The following is a 19801-nucleotide window of genomic DNA, read 5'->3' on the forward strand; positions in this document are numbered from 1 at the left end:
AGATGGAAATTCCCTCTCCCCTATCCACTTAATACCTTTTCCTTCTTCACTCTGCTCCAGGAAAACAGTATTTATCATTCTTGCTCTAAGATGAGGTCAGAAATTTCCATTATCCAATCATCCATCCATTCGTTTCATCCATTTATATATTCATAAATATCAATGACAAAATTTTCTTTTTCCACAGCAATTGCTAGAAGTCTGGAGAAAAGATCACCTGAAGACCCAAACTCCAATACCTTTGAACGTGTGAAAAATATCATACCGACTTTAAAAATAACTCTTTAATCATATTCACATAAGGGGAATAAAGGGCAGCACCAGGCTGTCTGGGGAAGGAAGCAAGATGTTCTCCCTTTGTCCCAATGTCAGCCTGGCACAGTTCTGAGATCACACACACAAGTAGGGCTGGGTTTGGAAGTAGAATAAGGGAGAGGACTGAAGAGACAAAGGCAAGAAGGGAGAGGCAAGGGCTTGCAGTAGTCTCAGTCGGTGGACTCCAACACAGATTCACTCAGCGCAAGGTCCCAGTAGTGCTCAGCCCCATGCTTTTTGAAATGCTCCCGAGCCATGTTCTCTGTAGGGCACTGTTTGAACTTCATCTCCCCAAAGCTCCGGTCTTTGGCTGTACCCTGGGAAAGAGACAAAATTTTTAATAAAAACACTGCAATTTCTAATTTAAATCAGATATAATATTCCTTTATAAAACCTAATAACACCTGTGTAGCAATGTGCCTACCTGAACATAATTTTATGGTAAAAACAATTCTAGGGACTTCCCTGGTGGTCCCGTGGGTAAGACTCCATGCTCCCAATGCAGGGGGCCCGCGTTCGATCCCTGGTCAGGGAACTAGATCCCGCATGCATGCTGCAACTAAGAAGCCCACATGCCACAACTAAAGATCCCGCATGCCTCAAATAAAAGATCCCGAGTGCCGCAACTAAGAACTGGTGCAGCCTAAATAAATAAATATTAAACAAACAAAACAAAACAAACAATTCTAACCTCCACCCCCTTGGATATTTGCTGAGTTTTCATGACTTTATATGGGTTTGTTTTTTTGACTGAATGGAAGATGAGGAGTTCTGTGCTCTGGTGCCTGGATGGAAGAGTAAGTCAGGAAGGACTACGGAGGGTGAGATGGGATGAACTTGCCTCCCACCAGGCCTCCAGATTTGGGCATTTAAGGAGAAAGGAGTTAGAGGCCAAAAGGACTCTTTTCATAAGACTTAGTGAGACCATGTATATAAGCAGGAGATTTTGGGGCCCAGTGACAAAGAACAATACAGGGGTTCGGGGGAGAGAGGAATGGGAGCCAAGGGGGATAACCTGCAGACAACTACAATAGAAAGATTCAGTACTTAGTGGAACTGCATTCTCACCAAAGGGACTAGCTGCAATGGCAGTCACAAAGTGCTAGAGGCTTTCAGGGATCAGATTCCAAAAAGGAGGCTAAAGCACAACTTGGCTTATTTCTGAACCTGAGAAATAATTCCTGAGGACTCTCAGAGATAAATGGAACAGAATTTTAAAGAGGTGAAGGGGCTGGGGGATATTAAATATGCATATGGGGACTTATGAGACACAGAAACAGTTACTATGGTTATTATTACCTATTTAGTATGCATAAATTGGAGGAATCTGGGGTAAGACAGAAGGATACATGAAAAACAGTAGCAATTACCTATAGAGTGGTCTTAAAAAATGAGTGAATTGGAAGGGACTATTTCAGTAAGTGATCTTCTGTGTTGTCAGAATTTATTTTAATGAGCATTCACTACTTTGGTAGTAAAGTACTACTTTTTTTGTTTTCGGGCCATGCCGCATGGCATGTGGGATCTTAGTTCCCCGACCAGGGATCGAACTCACGCCCCCTGCAGGAGAAGTGCGGAGTCTTACCGCTGGACTGCCAGGGAAGTCCCAAAGTACTACTTCTATAATAAAGAACTAGTTACTAAATATGAGCACATTTAAAAAATAGAAGATACACACACGCATGCAACCTAGAAGAATAAAATGAAAACATTAAATCAACACAAAGGTAGAAAATATTTACAATGTATAAAATGTATTTTGGAGTGGGAATAAAAGGATTACTGCAGTACATCAGGATAAGAATGTAGTTACTGAGGAAAGAAACTTTTAATGCTTCCTGGAGAAATAGGATGATATTTTACACTTCACAAAGGGTGAATGATCCTTAGTTCACAACTTGGCCTGAACAAGCATATTCACTCATTCATTCATTCTTCAGAATAGTGTGGCTCACTAAGAAAATTTGAGGGATGAAAGAATTGTATAACCATAAAAAAATTCCATTTTAAGAGTGATTTAGTCACATTTTGCAAAGCATCATTACATAATAATCAAATTAGGTTCTCAAAATAAAACTGACAATAGGGAGAAAATAATATCCACATTTTATAGACAAAGCAACAGTTTTTGACATTAAGTGTCTTGCCCAGTTACACAGCTAGTAAGTGATACTGCCCAGACTCCCAACTTTGTATTAAGTCTAGTACTTCTTTCACTATATCCAAAGGAAAATTCTACAATTCATTTCCCTCTTTCCAAGTCTCATATCCATGACTGTGAAATAAATAAATCGAGAATTTGTATTCTTGCCACGAGTTTCCATACATTTCCCCAGATGGCATAATCTATATACCCATCAATTTAACTAAAATATAATCAGGAAGGATTTGCTGCCAAATACTTAACAATGAATTCCAAAAAGAAATACAAATTACTTAAGGGATTAGTCATTATTTAGTTTTACCATTATATTGCTCCATTTGCATAATATAAACAATCAGGAATTAGCTAAAGTCCTGCTTCAGTGTTTAATCACCTACCTCCCAGACTAGTACACATTTGTTGGTTTTCTTCACAGCTTCCTCATCAGATTCCTCATCATCTGGAAAAGACAATATAGCTAAATCTTGCTCTAGACTTAGATCAAACATCAAGATTTAGGTCCTAAACAAACAGTATTCAAGCCTACCCAAATTCTTTTAAATATCATCACCTTTTCTCATGTATTGGGATCAAATGTCTTCTGTTACTCTTTATTTCCCCCCAATTAGACTGAAATCTCCAAACAGGTAGGGACATTAATTAATTCAACAAACATGTATTGAGGACCAATTACGTGTCAAGAGCTGTGACAGGTACTGGGAATAAGGAGATAAATAAAAGAACAATAAAAACTTGTCCTAAGCACTTCAGATGCCAAAATGATAAGAGTCCATTCTCAAGGAGTTTTTAGTCTAATGAAGGAGGACAGATATAATGAATGAAAATATCTTAGGAACACTTGCGAAACAAAATAAAATATAGGTCAATTATAGTAAAAAGTGTAGTTTAAGTACAAAAATAGGGAAGAACGAAAAGTATAGAAGGGCCAAAGTTAAGAAAAGTAAGGTTCTCTGCATATGTTAAATGCTAACCCAGGTCTTCAAAGAAGGGAAAAATGAATATTGATGGAAGAAGATGGCCTGAAGGATGTCAAATAAATATACAAGATAAACTTGGGCAAAAGAATAAAAGTTTATTTTCTTGAATGAAGCAGAGAGCTTTTTTTGATCTGAAAAATATTTTTTGCTCTCAATCCTTTAAAAAACTTTTTGTCAAAAAATTATATAATATAGACAATGCACATATGAATGCGCAGCTTGCTGAAATTTCACAAACTAAATACACTCATGTAGCCAGTATCCAGAGTCTGGGCTAACAGGGAAACCAGCTAGTAGAAAGGCCTTAAAGGACAGGCAGGAGAATAACTAATACTCATGCATATGATCATATAATAAATACTGTATGAATGTCTAGCATGCTTAAAGTCCAAATGGGTCTTTCTAAAATTCTTAAACATTATCTGGTATTTGCAAGAGTGTCAGAGAGAGGGAACAGATGAATGGACAGAGTACCATCCCACCTCCCACTTAATCCCCTCTAACCCCCATTCACCATCTCCCTTTGTGTTAGATGTCTGTTCATCCCACTTTATCCGATGCAGCATAAGACGCTTAAATTTCTTCTGGGCCTTGGGGCCTAGAAACAGAGAAGGAGAATTTTGCCAGAGTTGTGGAAGACGATGGGGTAGAAAGAACGTTTGTGTGCATTCAACGCTCAGACATTAATGTGGTAGCTGAAGCACTCCCAGGAACCACATCTTACGTCCTTCTACTCCAATAAACACAGAAACAGAGGCCCAAGATATTAAACCCAGGTATGGCTCTAAAATACTATCTTTTTCTCCTTTCTTCCCACCATGTTAATCACTTCAAGGCCTACGGTTGCCTCAATTTTTTCAGACTCACCCCCTTCCACTACTACCACGTTGACATCCTTGTGCAGTACCACCACCCCTGTCAGGTACAGCTGCCCAGCATTGGCCTCAATCTTGAACTTCTTGGCTGGGTTGCTCAAATTTCGAACTCTGGAGAAGGGAAAGTTTAGTTATGGCTTTCATTTTAGCATCAGCAGCTGCCTGAATGGAATGGCAAATAAAAATGGATCCAAAATAGTTTTCTCTCTAAAAACAAAGGCATTTGGAGTAAGCAAATATACTAATGCTTAAAGGTAGAACTGATGAATCCAGAAGTATTTCTACTGTCTTAAACTTCTTCAAAGTCTAGCACTGTACACTTTACAACAAATAGCAGGTAATCAAAATTTACTCTAAGAATGAAGGAGAGATATTTACCATCATCCAAAAATATTTATATGCTAGTTGTTCTTGACAGTATAAAGACCAACAAATTCTTTGCCCTCTAGGTGCTTATAATATAAAGTAGTCACAATGCTATGCCTGAAAAATTTCTTGAAGAATATACGAAAAACTGTCAGTGGCAATTACCCACAGTGAGTGGTCCTAAGGGATCAGAGAATAGGAAGGGGACTTTTTCAGTAAATGTCCTTCCGTATTGTTAGAATGTTTTTTATCTTAGTAAGCATTCACTACTTTTATAATAATGTGCCGTTTTTATAATAAAAGAACTAAACAGGAGCACGTCTAAACAGAAGATACACATGTACTTGACATAAAAGAATAAAATGAAAACATTAAATCAACACAAAAGGTAGAAAATATTTACAACATGGAAAGTCCAGGGCTTCCCTAGTGATGCAGTGGTTAAGAATCCACCTGCCAATAGGGGACACAGGTTCAAGCCCTGATCTGGGAAGATCCCACGTGCCACGGAGCAACTAAGCCCGTGCGCCACAATTACTGAGCCTGAGTGCCTAGATCCTGTGCTCCACAACAAGAGAAGCCACAAGAAGACGCACTGCAATGAAGAGTAGCCCCCACTCGCCGCAACTAGAGAAAGCCCGCGCAGCGACGAAGACCCAATGCAGCCAAAAATAAAAACAAATAAATAAATCAAAAATAAATAAATAAATAAATAAAGTCCACTTTGGAGTGGGAATAAAAGGATTACTGCAATACATTAGGATAAGGATATAGTTAACTGATGAAAAAAACTTTTAATGCTTCCTAAAAAAATAATATTTTATGCTTCATAAAGTATGAATGATCCCTAGTTCACATCTTGGCCTGAATAAGCATATCCGTTCATTCATTCTTCTTTTTTTTTTTTTTTTTATTTTCGTTCATTCATTCTTCAGAACTAGTATTAGTTCACTAAGACCTCAGAGACAGAAGACTAAGTTTTTAACCCTCACCAATGAAAAAGATCTACTAGCTCTTGATTTACACTAGGGTCGTTAAAAGAGAGTAGAGCTGCTATTAGGTATGCTTTACACCAGTGATTCTGCCTCAATCACCTGGAAAATGTTTTGGTATTTCTAAGGAAAAGGCTGGCCCAGTTTGGACACCTACCTATAAACAGATATGTGTACCCCCTGTGAAATGTCTTCTTTAAGCTTTTTAATTTTCTTGACCTTTCTCTGTTCTGCTGTAAGTTTTCGGGCAGCGTTGGCCTCTTCATGCGCTCTGTCGTGACAGGAAGGACATCCACAAGTGAGAAAGGCATTGAAGATCAGAGGCAGGGCTGAGGGAAAGAGAGAGCAACGGAGAACTCTCCCCTCCCTCCAAATATGGATCCCCCAGAAGAGTCTGGGAAAGGTACTTGCCCTGGGTTTCCACCCAATCCCATGGCACTTACTTCTGTCTTTTTGCCATCTGAGCTCTGACATGGGCTTCTACCTTCGTGGGGTCTTGAACAGCTTCTGTTCCTAATACTCGCATCAAATTTGAAATTCTTACTGCAGTGAAGAGATGATAGAAATCAATCTCGTAAGTCATTACTCCAGCTGGGATAACCTGTCAATCTCTTCTCTACTAATTCATATCATTCACCTATTTCAAATCTCTGCTCAAAACTCACCTCCTCCAAATACTCTTACCTTGAAAGCCCATCCAATTAATTCAGCATTTGAGGGAGGTCACATAATTAATCTAAATAACTGGTATGCATTTATTCACATTGTTTGAAAATTTACGAAAGACAAGGAACTTAATTTCTTTGGCATTTTTTTTTCCTTTTTCTTCTTCTTTTTTTTTTTTGCGGTACTCGGGCCTCTCACTGTTGTGGCCTCTCCCGTCGCGGAGCACAGGCTCCGGACGCGCAGGCCCAGCAGCCATGGCTCACGGGCCTAGCCGCTCCGCAGCGTGTCTTCCCGGACCAGGGCACGAACCCGTGTCCCCTGCATCGGCAGGCGGACTCTCAACCACTGCGCCACCAGGGAAGCCCTTTGGCATTTTTCACTCTCATCATAGCATTTAGTGAAAGATCCTATACATAACAGTGCTCACTCAAAATATTACTAACTGATAATGGAAACTACAGGAGTGAGGTTTTTTAAACTGCATTTTCATTTTTCAAACATTTAAGAATTATGTACATAACAACTCTATGCAAATACTCCAGCTACTATCTTCATGAATTTCAAGCCTATTATTCTTCCAGGAGTATAGGAATGTTTTATGGTCAATATTAGTTAGAAAAAAAAAAAAGCCTTAAATGACATCTACAATGACTATGTTGACCTGTCTTAATAAGCAAAGACAATAGAAAATTTAGGAAAGGAAGAACCAATGAATGATTCTGAGAAACAAAAAGCACCCAAATATAGAGAGATGCTAAAGTTCGTCTAGAATGACAGAGATAAACTCGTCACCCTTTCTTCCCTGCCTCTAAGATACGTACCTTTGGGTTCTGGAGGAGGCATCAGGCCTAGCCTGACTTTCTCTTGTAGCTCCTTCTGTGCTTCCCTCCTTGTTTGCCTTCGAAGTTTCTTCTGTTCCTTCTTGGTCAGATATACCCCCAGAGTAACTGGTGTGTCATTGTCGACTGTCAGGCAGAGAAATGAATGTACCAAAGCAATAAGCATATTAGAGGGATACAGGTGAATATCAATCACATTAAAAGAAACTTTACAGCAACATGGATTGACCTAGAGATTGTCATAATGAGTGAAATAAGTCAGATAGAGAAAGACAAATATATGATACCACTTATATGTGGAATCTGAAAAAAGGGTATAAATGAACTTATCTACAAAACAGAAACAGAGTTACGGATGTAGAAAACAGACTTATGGTTACCAGGGGGTAAGCGGGAAGGGATAAATTGGAAGACTGGGATTGACATATACACACTACTAATATGAACCTACTGTATAGCACAGGGAACTCTACTCAATACTCTGTAATGGCCTATATGGGAAAAGAATCTAAACAATAGTGGATATCTGTATATGTGTAGCTGATTAACTTTGCTGTACGCCTGAAACTAACACAACATTGTAAATCAACTATACTCCAATTAAGATTAAAAAAAAAGAAAAAGAAAGGACCTCTAGTTTGCTTTTAGTTAATTTTAGGTCGTGATAATGGTGTTATAGTTATGTCTTTAAAAAGCATTCTTTTTTTTTTTTTTAATTTATTTTTGGCTGCCTTGGGTCTTCATTGCTGCTCGCAGGCTTTCTTTAGTTGCGGCGAGTGGGGGCTACTCTTTGTTGCAGTGTGAGGGCTTCTCATTGCGGTGGCTTCTCTTGTTGCGGAGCACGGGCTCTAGGCACATGGGCTTCAGTAGTTGTGGCTCGCAGGCTCTAGAGCGCAGGCTCAGTAGTTGTGGTGCACGGGCTTAGTTGCTCTGCGGCATGTGGGATCTTCCTGGACAAGGGCTCGAACCCATGTCCCCTGCATTGGCAGGCGGATTCTTAACCACTGCCCCACCAGGGAAGCCCCTCAAAAGCATTCTTATCTTTCATGAGCAATGTTCTAACTTGTTTTTCTTTAAGCAGTTGAACCCTTTTATAAACTGAAATGTGACAAATATAGAAAACAAAATTAGAGCTGCTCCGGCTGCTCTGTGTGAGGATTTGGAGTAGGTGGCGGGTATCCAGAATCCCATTTGGATCCTACTTATTGAACCTCAACGTGCCTATGGAATACAATTTGAAAACCACTGGCCAACATTAGGAAATTTATAATTTAAGAGTCATAGGGATTGGGAAAAATCTTCTGAGCTCCCAAAGCAGATTTACTCAATTTGTTAAAACAAACAAAATCCCCCACTTTCTTCTAATGATTCATGCTGATGATAGCTAAGTACATTCTGATTAAGTATAATTCAATGATTATTATTCTTTTATTATCACAGGGTCTCAATCTATTTTTATGAACTTATTAGAGATACTGGCAAGCAAATTTACTGAGTAAATTTTTTTTTTTTTTTTTTTTTTTTAATTTTTCCGAACGCGCAGGCTCAGCGGCCATGGCTCATGGGCCCAGCCGCTCTGCGGCATGTGGGATCTTCCCGGACCGGGGCACGAACCCGCGTCCCCTGCATCGGCAGGCGGACTCTCAACCACTGCGCCACCAGGGAAGCCCTTACTGAGTAAATTTACTGAGTAAAAACTAACCTCCTCCATTCATCTCAAATTTGATGAAAATGTTAAAATCTTCTGTGATTGCTTAAGAGGGAATATCAGTATCATCTCTACATATGAGGAAATTCTGTATTATAAGTGATTTACCCAAGGGATTCAGCTAGTTCACAGCCACAACTAAAACCCATCTCTTCTGACTGAGCCAACAGACTTTCACTACAAAAATGATAAAGAGAAAGGCTGAAGAAAAAGAAGATTGAAGAGGGCCAGGAGTTTAATGGTGGTGTACTAAAGTTGGGAGTCAACACTATGGCAAAAGCCCAATTTGTAATATACATCAGTGAGGCCATCTATAGATTAGACCTCAACGCTCTACAGCTGCACTGTCCAACACTGTAACCACTAGCTACATGTACTATTTAAATTTAAATAAAATTGAATAAAATTAAAAATTCAGTCCCTCAGCTGTATTAATGCAACTTGGTTTTCAAGTTCTCAATAGTCATGTGTGCACAGCAGCTATAGTATAGACAGCCCAGACAGAGAACATGCCCATTATCACATAAATTTCTATTGGCTAATACTTCTCTAGAGCTTTGATTGAGTAATCTCTACATTACCTGGAGGGTTGAGCTGGGCTGGATGTTCAACAAGATTCGTGATTCCAAAATAATCTTCTCTCTTGGGATTTTCCTCTGTACTAAAATTGGAGGAAGAAGGGAAAACAGGATATGTGGGTAGAGATGATTCCAAGAGAGAGGGAATCTCAGAAACACAATGAAAAAATCCACCCCCCATAATGCATTCTAGAACTTTTTACAGTATTTGCATGTCTATAATATGTAATATATCACTTATAATTTTCAAGATGACAAAATGGTCCCACTAAGGTTGGATGCACTCTCTACACCAGTCATTGTCAACCTTTTTTTTCTACCCTAACACCCCTGATGGACACCATATTCTCTCATTAGTAACAATAATTCGCTGGGATAGAGGCTGACAAAGGAAGCATAAGGAAAGGCTGAGACAGTCTCCTAAAGCCATGTATCAGAATAATGGAGCAGATATGATTGAAGCTTGCCAAATGTTTCTTATACGCTTTATTTACCATTCTCTCCCCCATCAACTAAGAATCCTTGCTCTATTCTAGGACTGGATCTTTAAGAAATGTAAACACCTATTATAAGTAGCAAAAGAAGATAATTAAGAAAACAAATATGGTAAAAACAAATAACAATGTATAACAAAGCAAGCAGAAATTTTACAGATTTGTATAGATTATTTAGACTATATGTGCCCAATCCTCCTACATTAACCGAAAAAACTAAAACAACCCATACAACATATTCTTTACAAATATATGAGCTTGTATATGGTTATCTATCTTCCTTGGATTTAAATTTTTTACTTAATGCACAAGTACCATCTTTCCCATTAAAACTCTAGCCTTATGAAAAGGTATTAACCAACAAACTCACAGGTCAAAGCCATTGGGGATGATATAAGAGTCCCACCACTCAATTTCAGGAACATCACCTTCCTTCAACTCCTTCTTAGGAGCAATGAGGGCCAGCCTAGTTGAAGTATGAATGCCTGTTTTTCGAGCTGCCTGTGAGATCTCTGCCTGCAGCTTCTCCAGTTGAGCCTAAAGACAAGACAAGAAGATAAACTGAAGTCAAAGAAAACAGGGAAGTAGTAGAATCCCAAACTTTAAAACACTTCCTTGTTGAACTCTTTACATCTAATGCAACAAATTCATACTTTCTGAAAGCTTAGAAAAAGGAGCTGTTCTGCTTTACTTTATCCTTTACTTGGTTGATTTACATACATTTCACTCTCATCACTAGCCCTTTACCCCACAGTGCCTGCCTGCAGCAAATATGCAGAAATGGAATTTTATGAAAAACCTCATTCTGAGAGGGTGAAAACAAGAAGGTAATAGTCATCAAATATACAGTCAATCAAACTATCCAAGTGTGTGGACTGTCTGCAGTAAATTTTAACACCAGGCTAGCTTTCATTAGTTGCCCTGAGGGTTCTCAACGGTTTCCCTCCACTGACCGTTTATGTGGAGAATTTTCAAATTCAATTTTATTTCTACCTAAGTAGAAGTAACTGAGAAGACAAATCAGCTAAAAATCAAGTATTCCAGGAAAAAATATAGTATTTTAAAAATTACTCATTGCTTTACTACTTGTTTATCTAATTGCCAAAAACAGAGAGAACTGAGTTGACGGTTATTTCAGGACTATATTCAATTTCCTTTGTCACTTCCTAACTTCTTCAAAATTCTAGATTATATTCTAAGCCAGATACCTTTGTCCGTAATCGCTGGGCAATCTTTTCAAATTTGCCCTTGTCGTGGAATTTAAAAGTGCGTCTCTGGCGCTGGGAAGGGGCAATTGAGACTCGGGGGTCAAAAAAGGTATTAGACTCCATGTCTTCTGATGGCTTTTCTTTTAGCTGTTGCTTGAATTGTTCCCTCTTCACAGCCCGAATATTGGCCTTCAGAGTAGGCATACGGTGTGTCAGCTCAATTTCCTTGCCGGTTGCATCTACAGTTCGACCTTGTTCATCAAGAATCAGTGGTGTAGGTTTAGTTTGATCTTTTAACTCCACCTTCCTGAAAAATAGCCCACATAGGAATAAATCTCATTTGGAACAATAAGTCAAGCAAAAAAAAAAACAAGCAGAAAATAAAAAACAGGGCTTCCCTGGTGGCACAGTGATTAAGAATCCGCCTGCCAATGCAGGGGACACAGGTTCAATCCCTGGTCCAGGAAGATCCCACATGCTGCGGAGCAACTAAGCCCGGGCGCCACGACTACTGAGCCTGTGCTCTAGAGTCTGTGAGCCCCAACTGCTGAGCCCGCGTGCCTATGCTCAACAAGAAAAGCCACCACAATGAGAAGCCCGCACAGCGCAATGAAGAGTAGCCCCCGCACAGCAACGAAGACCCAACACAGCCCAAAAGAAATAAAATTTAAAAAAAAAAAAAAAAAAGGAAAAATCAAAACCCAACAAAGACAACTAGGTTACAAAATTCTAAGGAACATAAACCCATCAGTGAATAATAACATCTTGACTGAAACTATCAAACTGGACAGTTGAGTATAGAGTACAATCAGATGAAATGAACTTATAAATTACAATGGTAAGAAATTGGAATCATATTTTCCTTTACTCCTTAATTCTTGAGTCAGACAGGGGATGGCAAACCAATTAAGGTGTTAAAAATGAAGTCTATCACCTTTACCCAGTTGTAGAGAACTCTCAGATCTGGTCTCACTCAATGTGGTTTAATGGATATAGTTCTGACCTAGGATCCTGGAAACCTGGCTCTATTCCTAGCTCCAATATTAGAGGAATAATCTTAACTTCAGTTCTACCAATTGTAAAAAGAAGATAATCAAACTCTGCAACAAGGTGACCAAGAGAATAAATTCAATTGGTATTTATTGAGTATATGTAAGAAATATGAAACTGTCTAAGAAATTATTTAAGTTCCTTGCAAGAAGAGGATCAATAACATTCAAAGGTATTTATTGCTTCTCAAGCTTCAGAAACAAGTTCCATGAAACAGATACTCACGGGGGAGCAATGCCCATAGCATGGAGGTTGGCCAGGCCCACCATGTTAGCATTGCCGATGAGCCCTGGCTTCAGTGCCAGCTGGGCTTGGATGCGGGCTTGTAGTTCAGCTGCTTTCCTTGCCTTCTCAATGGCATCATTCATGAAAGTGGCGGCCTGGGAGGGCTGAATAGTGTTGCCAATTGGAAGTCGCTCTGGTTGGGAGGAAGAAGGAGTCTTTGGCTGTGAGATAGAGAAAAAGAAATCAGAATCAGAAAAATTAGACAGGCAGGCAGATCTCCCCCGACCGCCCCCCCCCACCCGCCACAGAGTGGTAGACTGTGGTAAATTGGGGGTGGAACATGCAGTCATCTTCTGGACTCTCATTTGAGTGGATGGCAAGAAATTCTGTGCTAAAGATTCTTATTTTCAGAGAAATCTGGTTACAATACCTGAGGCGTAGGGGGGCTAATGAAACTTAGTTGTTTTTTCCTTTCCTCGATTTGCCGTGTTGCTGCCTCCATCATCTGTTTGATCTGCTCTCAGTGGGGGAAAAAGTTGAAAAACTGTTAACATCTTTTTATTTCTCTCATACAGGTTCCTAAACTCAAAGGGCTTTCAGGTTTACAGAACAAAAAATTTTTGAATGACCCCATCATATTCTGCTTGTACTATAGGCTAGAAAATGTAATAAAGATAAGCGTACACAGCTGAGCACTGGAATTTTTCAACCTATCTTCCCAAGGCAGGATTGGCATGTTAAGTATTGATAGTAACATAGCTTGCTAATTAAGACTCTGGAGTCAGGGAAACCTGAGTTTGAATCTTAACTCTGCCATTTAATGCTTGTGTGACCTTGAACATGGTATTTAATTTCTAAACCTCCAAGTGTCTAAAAGGGGTAAAAATGGTACCTACCTTACAGGGCAACTGTGAACATTTAGAAAATGCATGCAAAACTGACAGAACCCATAAACATTATTACACTTAAAAAAAAAAAATCACCTATTTGTCCCTGAGTTCCTAGTAACGGGAGCCAACAATGTGAAGACTTATTTCCTAATCTCTGTAAATACTTTCCTCTGCCCTAAAGAAGTTCAGAATAATAAGCTTTGAGGACATGATCAAATAACTCTTCTTGAATTTTCCAGGAGTCCTGTGTCAAGGCACTTCAAGATATTTTAAAAAAATTATTTTAAACATTTTTTTGAATAGGTGGTATATTTACATAGTTTAAAATGCAAAAAAGTACAAAAGGGTATACTGTGAATTCTTCCACCCCATTTTCTATAAAAAAAATCACCATCAGTTTCTTTCCTTTCAGAAATATCATACATAATATGCAAATCCATCCATCCACCCACCCATCCATATATATGTATATATTCTATTTCTCCTGTAACAAATTTTAAGTGGTACAAGAAATATTTACTACTTACGTGGTATCAAAATTGTTTGTTTTTGTTTTGTTTGTTTGTTTTTTGTTTTTTGGTGGTACGTGGGCCTCTCACTGTTGCGGCCTCTCCCTTTGCAGAGCACAGGCTCCGGACGCACAGGCTCAGCGGCCATGGCTCACGGGCCCAGCCGCTCCACGGCATGTGAGATCTTCCCGGACCGGGGCACGAACCCGTGTCCCCTGCATCGGCAGGTGGACTCTCAACCAATGCGCCACCAGGGAAGCCCCCAAATTTTTTAACAGTGCCCATTTTAAATACACAGATAATTCCTATTAAAAACATACAAAGTGAACTCAAAATTATTTAAGTGGATTATATCTTTTCTGTGTTATAGTATTTGGAAATACTTCTCTGCCATCATGTTAAGTTCTAATCATTTCAATAATTTTCTTACTGACACAGTGAGGTAGATATTTGGGCAAATGATGTACGTAACACACCTTCCTTGCCACATAATAGGTGCTCAGTAAATGCTATTTCAAAAGCCTTCAACTGGAATATTCCTGGTTAAACAAAGAAATGATGAAACATAAAGCAGGACATAAAATTTTTCCAATGCTAACAATTAATTCAAATTAAGGCCACGATAAATCTGGACCCATCCATCTCTTACTTCTTCAACTCTCAAAACCACCGTTTCCAGTTCTTAATTACTAACCTGGAGCTTAGTCAGCATGCCAGGACTCTCTGAGGGAGGCCCAGGGATTACTTCTGGCTCCTCTTCCACCTCCTCAAAACGGGGTATCCGTCGCTTTTTTACTCCTGATGATTCCTTGGAGATCTCAGAGTCATCACCAAACACTTCCTAAGGGAACCCAAGATGAAAGAAGAGTTGTATCCCTGCCCATGGGAGAAGGGAAGAATAATCCTAGTCCTTATCAGCTTTTTGTGGCTTTTCCCAGAGTCTTCTAGACCCTCCACCAAATGGACCATCTCACCCATCTCAACTTCATTATTCTCCTACTCCAGTCAAACAAATTTCATCCCATGTGCTTATAAATGCTCCCATCCCAAGGTCTTTGCACATCTTACTGCCCACATTTGTAATGATCTCCCTCAACTTTTCACCCAGTCCAAATCCTGCCTAAAACTCACCTCCTCCAGGAAGTTTTTCTCATTAATAATCTCATCCCACTCTGATCAAACTGTTGTTTCACATCCTTTTAGCGCTTAAGAGCTTGGTTCATACTAAGTAAAATTACACTGCTGATATTCTGTTTGCCAAGTGTTAAGTCTTTCAATGTTAGTACGTACTTTCTCCCAACTAGTGTCTAAGCTCTTCCAGGACAGGGGCTTTCTCTCTTTTTCAGTATTCCCCAATAACACTTTGTTCTCATCAAACAATGGGAACTCAAATATGTTGACTAATTTGCAAGGTGAACTTAACAGGACCAAGAGTGGCCAACTGGAAGGGACAATGGGAAAAAGCAAATGTACACACCGGTGGTAGGCTTTGGGTGACATCCCCTCTTCACTAGGAGGGCTCGTGTTTTGCAAGGACATATCCTCGGCCAGGGGCGAGCGCTTCCTGGAACTCCTACAGTTCAAGAAAAAGGACTCTCCCATAATATATTGTGTGGGGTGGGGACTGAATGGACCAAAATGGGACCCGAATCCCAAGGCTATCTAGATACCTCCTTCAAGAAACCATTTTTATTAATCCCACCCAATGTAGTCACTTTATTCACAGCAGGCCCTCAGCACTTATACAGTAGCACGCCCTATCAAAACATAATCTTCACGCTACAGATCTGTGTATACTATGGATCAAGCATTCCCCCTTAGATGTAACAAAATTCAACGGAAGTCTGAAACTCTATAGTCAACCCTAAAATTTACATGAAACTGCTACTCAGATTTCATAATTTGTGACTGTATTTTGTTGTGCCCTCCCATCCCCCAACCCTTAAACTGCAAATTCCTTTAAGGCAAGGACTATTTCATTCCTCTGATAACCCTACAAAACCCTAAACACAAAAAGCACACAAATCTCTATTTCTCTTGGTTCCACAGCCTGGCCAGGGACCAAGCAGACACTGCTTATTCACTCTTGTGCCTCAGGAAAAACAAAAGGATAGCCAGGATATCAAAAGCACTTTGGAAGGTTTTTGATGGGAGTCACAGAAAAGATTTTTTTTTTAAGAGACAGACAGAGAAAAGAGATAGATCAGCTACTTGACACTGCTAATATTGAAAGAGGCCATGACCAATCAGCAACTATAGGATAAAAAGAGAAGGAGGTAAGGGAGGTAATGATGGTCCCTTTAAGTATTCCACTCATGGGGCCAGAGGACTGGCAATATGCTATGTGGAAAACAGTAGGCTCTCAAGACACACAGTAAAAAATCAATTGCTGTTAGGTGTCCCATCTAGAAGTCCATTGCAGAGTAATATCTCTAAAGGACCAACAATGAGGTCTATGGCTCAGGTAGCAGTGAAGTCACACTGTGAAGCAATCTATTAGGCCTCAAGTAAATCAAAGCATAAAATCTTAGAGCAATCAATTTATTGAAAAAAAAGAAAAAGAGAGAGACTTAGGGAAACATGAGAACCAAAACTCCTAACTGTATATGAAAAACGACAAAGCTACCTACTGTTTCCTTGGAACGTTTCAACCCATGAACTTAGGTAGTTCATCACCATAAGATGGTGATAATACATGTTCACCCCCTCTACTCCAATGTCTAAGTACCTCTCTTAAATATTAGGTATTCTAATAGTGGATATTAAAGTGTGAGCCAGGTAAGCTCAGCAACTTTGTTACCATTCAAAACTCCAAGCTCGTCAGATAGTTAACTGTAACCTACCTTTAGCTCTCGTTTTCTGCTCCTGTCACTGCTGGACTTGGAATGCCTAGAGCTTCGGCCTTCCTCCACAGCCTCAAACAGTTTGTCCACAAATCGGAGAGTAGAATCATCAAGAAAAGGTTTCAGGTGGTCTGGCAAGAAAAAAAGAGGTGGTAAGGTTGAAAACGTAAAAGTACTTAGTCCAATACTAGGCATACAACAGATGCCAACACTGGAATTTTATCCCTAAGAGGGAGAGAAATGCTTTCTTAAGTTCTTTGTAGGATTCTCATACATTCTCTTACACTGAATGACCTTGCCCCACGAGATAAAAATAGTTATAACTTTTTGGCATAGGAAGTAGCATAGCCAGAGTAACCTGTTTAGGCTGAGCATCAAAGTTTAAGATGAATAACCACTCTAACTTTTCCCAAACAGCAGTTGGAGGAGACTACCTTAACAAAATCTGCCTTCCTCAACATTTTTCATGTATTTTATAGAGACTTCTAAATGTTTAGATGTCGATCTGAATCTGAATATACCCATCTGACTTTAGTATATTTCCTAAGTAAATATAATTTAGGTAACTCAGTGCAGTGGTCAAAGGAAATCAGTCTGAGATTCAAAATATGTCACAAATAGTATAAAAAATAAAAAATAAGAGAAAAAGCAATATTAATTATTTAGGCTATTTCCATTATAATGCAAGAGAAACTGGCCTGACCTTTTTTTAGACACTCCCAACAGAGAGAATTTTGGGGAAGTTCAAAGCAGTATTTGGGGTCATCCTACATGTTAAGCCAGAAGTTTCAGAAAGGTACATACCAGCTGCCTTCTTCTTGTCCATGCCCTTCCCCACACAGTTCAGTGCTGCTGTGACCACTGTGGGCTCTGAGAAACCCAGCACCCTCTTCACTGTCTTCTCTATCCATGGTTTCAGCTCATCCAGCTCCCTCTTAGACAGTGCCATTCTTCAGGAAAAGGAGGATAGCTCAAAATAGGATTCAATACTGCACCTAAAAAGAAACCAGTAAAGAGTTAAGTTAGAGGACAGGAGAAGATTAAAATAACCCCAGGCAACAGTAAGTATATCAGGAATGCCTTCCCCACCTCTATTCTCAATCCTAGGCAAGTTCTTCTACTTCATTTCAAGCCAAATACTTTCCCTACAACTCATACTTCAAAACAGAAAGGACTACATTCTGTTTGATTTTTAACCCTAACTCAGTAAGTATCAGTGGATCAGTGAAACCTGTGGAATAAACAAACAAACCTTGGGAATAACCTAGTCTGAGAAATGAGTCCTAGCTTCTTTTTTGATTCTGTCATATTCAACAAGGACTGGCAAGCATATAACATGAAAACAAGACTGAAAAAGCCCACTCAGAGCCCAGCCGTTCTATTCTTCCTACTTCTGGGCAAGCATTCCTTAACCCAGGCCTTCTTTTAAGGGACACAAATGAGAGGGCTTATCCAGGTCAGTCATCCTATATTAAAACTCTTAATCCTTAAGACTGTTCTATCACATTTCTCTGTACTCATATTCATCCCAGTGGGAATTCTGTACCTAGATACTTTTCTCTCATGTTCTACAGGGTCTCTGTCATAACTAATCCCTCAGTTCAGAAAAGATTACGCTCGTTTTGGATGTACTCTCTCTCTTTTCACCTTTATTCTACTTTTTAGCTTAATAGAGAAAACACCATCATAAAAGACTCTACAACAATCTTTAATTTGTTGTTTAATGTAAGTTAGTACAGTTCTTAAATTTTATTCATGTTTACGTTTTTATCCCCTACTTAAATCTCAAAACTCTTCATGAGCATAAAGAAAATTTTTATTTCCCTGATTTTCTCCATATTGCCTAAAAGTCAATAAGCTAGACTGACCTCAATTCCAAGCTAACCTCCTCCCAGCAGTGCCACACATCAGGGTCCAATCTGGGATTCAATCTTTTAAGATGTTTTAAGACATCTTTTCTCCTATAAGGTACAGTCTGATTATCTTCTACATTTCTGGCAGGTTTATCCTCTATAAGAACTGTTGCTAAATAGTGTATTTAATTTTGGTATAACCATATGAAGCAAGTAAATTAAAGTCATGAAACTACGAGTGAAAGATTTTGTGCCTCAGTGACACGTTATATGAATACAGTGGCTCTATTTACCCATCATGAGATAGCAGTAGAGCCTATCAATCTCAACATGTGCATTGCTCAAAAGCATATTCAGACACCACAGAGAATGAAGAGCTCACACCGAGCTCTTACCATTTACCAGCCTTCTGACAAGTAATTCCTCTCAGACTGGGTTCACTCATCTTACAAAATGAGGACGACTGCCATTCCTATATGGCACTTAATTCATTCAATAACTATTGATTGCATAACTAATTCTATCAGATGAAATGTGTGCCCAAGCACCATATGAACAAATGTACTCAACTTCAACCCATTCTTCCATAAGATAACGTGCAAACTAAACAGCCAGTGGCCAAAATAAAAGTTCCAAACGGTAACTAGCTTTGTCACGAATCAAATATTCAACAATAACTGCGTGGAGTGGGGCTGGGGTGGGGTGTGGTTATGGTGTGGAAGGAGAGGAAGGCAGAATGATCTCTGAATGAGCTGGTAGCAGGTTCTAATCCTCTGAAGCATTTCCTTACTCGGTGCTCTCCTTTGCTACAAGTCCAATTTCCTCCCTGAAACCCCCATTCTTCTCTTTTTGCTCTTTCCGTCTCTCTGACCCGCCCCCAACCCAGCCTCGTTCTACCCCAACTCCTCATCTCAGAGGTAGTCTCCTCAGCTCGTCCCTTTCCCGCCCCCGCCCTTTTCCTCTCAACAATCTCATTCCAACCCGTTCTCCCACAGAACTTGTTCTTTTCTCAGCTTCCTTTCCACTGAACCTTCCCGCCTCTGTCCTCCCCTTGGATTGAACCCTAGCCCCAGTCACTAGGACGCGAGGATACCCTCTCCGGGCCCGGGGCCACTACTCACCTCACTAACTTCAGCCCCTGAGACGGAGCCCGAACGTTACACCGGAACCGGAAACCTTCTGACCGCCCTATGGCCTGCCGTCGCTACTGCCACTGCCGCCGCCACGCCGCGGTCCCACAGCACGTGAC

General features: G+C 39.8%; 1 protein-coding gene across 4 annotated transcripts; it reads right to left on the reverse strand.

Annotated features, from left to right (window-relative positions):
* Positions 1 to 269: 269 nt before the first annotated feature.
* PRPF3 (pre-mRNA processing factor 3) lies at positions 270 to 19801 on the reverse strand. Of its 4 annotated transcripts, none has more exons than XM_060139053.1 (16): positions 19674 to 19801; positions 17504 to 17694; positions 16700 to 16830; positions 14551 to 14697; positions 12888 to 12971; positions 12458 to 12678; positions 11183 to 11489; positions 10345 to 10511; positions 9484 to 9563; positions 7177 to 7320; positions 6133 to 6232; positions 5847 to 5960; positions 4324 to 4442; positions 3971 to 4054; positions 2857 to 2918; positions 270 to 632 (listed from the first exon to the last, which is right to left on the reverse strand). In XM_060139053.1, the coding sequence occupies exons 2-16, from the start codon at positions 17646 to 17648 to the stop codon at positions 486 to 488; spliced, it is 2052 nt and encodes a 683-aa protein (XP_059995036.1). In that variant the 5' UTR covers positions 17649 to 17694; positions 19674 to 19801; the 3' UTR covers positions 270 to 485. The 4 variants fall into 4 exon arrangements, 3 of the variants coding, with proteins under 3 accessions (XP_059995036.1, XP_059995037.1, XP_059995039.1); XR_009538770.1 differs by having other exon boundaries at positions 545 to 632; positions 2857 to 2953; XM_060139054.1 differs by lacking the exon at positions 5847 to 5960.

This window comes from Lagenorhynchus albirostris, chromosome 2 (genome assembly GCF_949774975.1).
Source record: "Lagenorhynchus albirostris chromosome 2, mLagAlb1.1, whole genome shotgun sequence".
NCBI classification, from domain to species: domain Eukaryota; kingdom Metazoa; phylum Chordata; class Mammalia; order Artiodactyla; family Delphinidae; genus Lagenorhynchus; species Lagenorhynchus albirostris.

Coding starts and splice junctions, on each gene's coding strand:
- PRPF3 (XM_060139053.1), bottom strand. CDS start 17,648: ATGGCACTGTCTAAGAGGGAGCTGGATGAGCTGAAACCATGGATAGAG. Junction 16,831..17,503: donor GGACAAGAAGAAGGCAGCTG/GTATGTACCTTT, acceptor TTTTCTTGCCAG/ACCACCTGAAACCTTTTCTT. Junction 6,233..7,176: donor GCCTCCTCCAGAACCCAAAG/GTACGTATCTTA, acceptor TCTTCACTGCAG/TAAGAATTTCAAATTTGATG.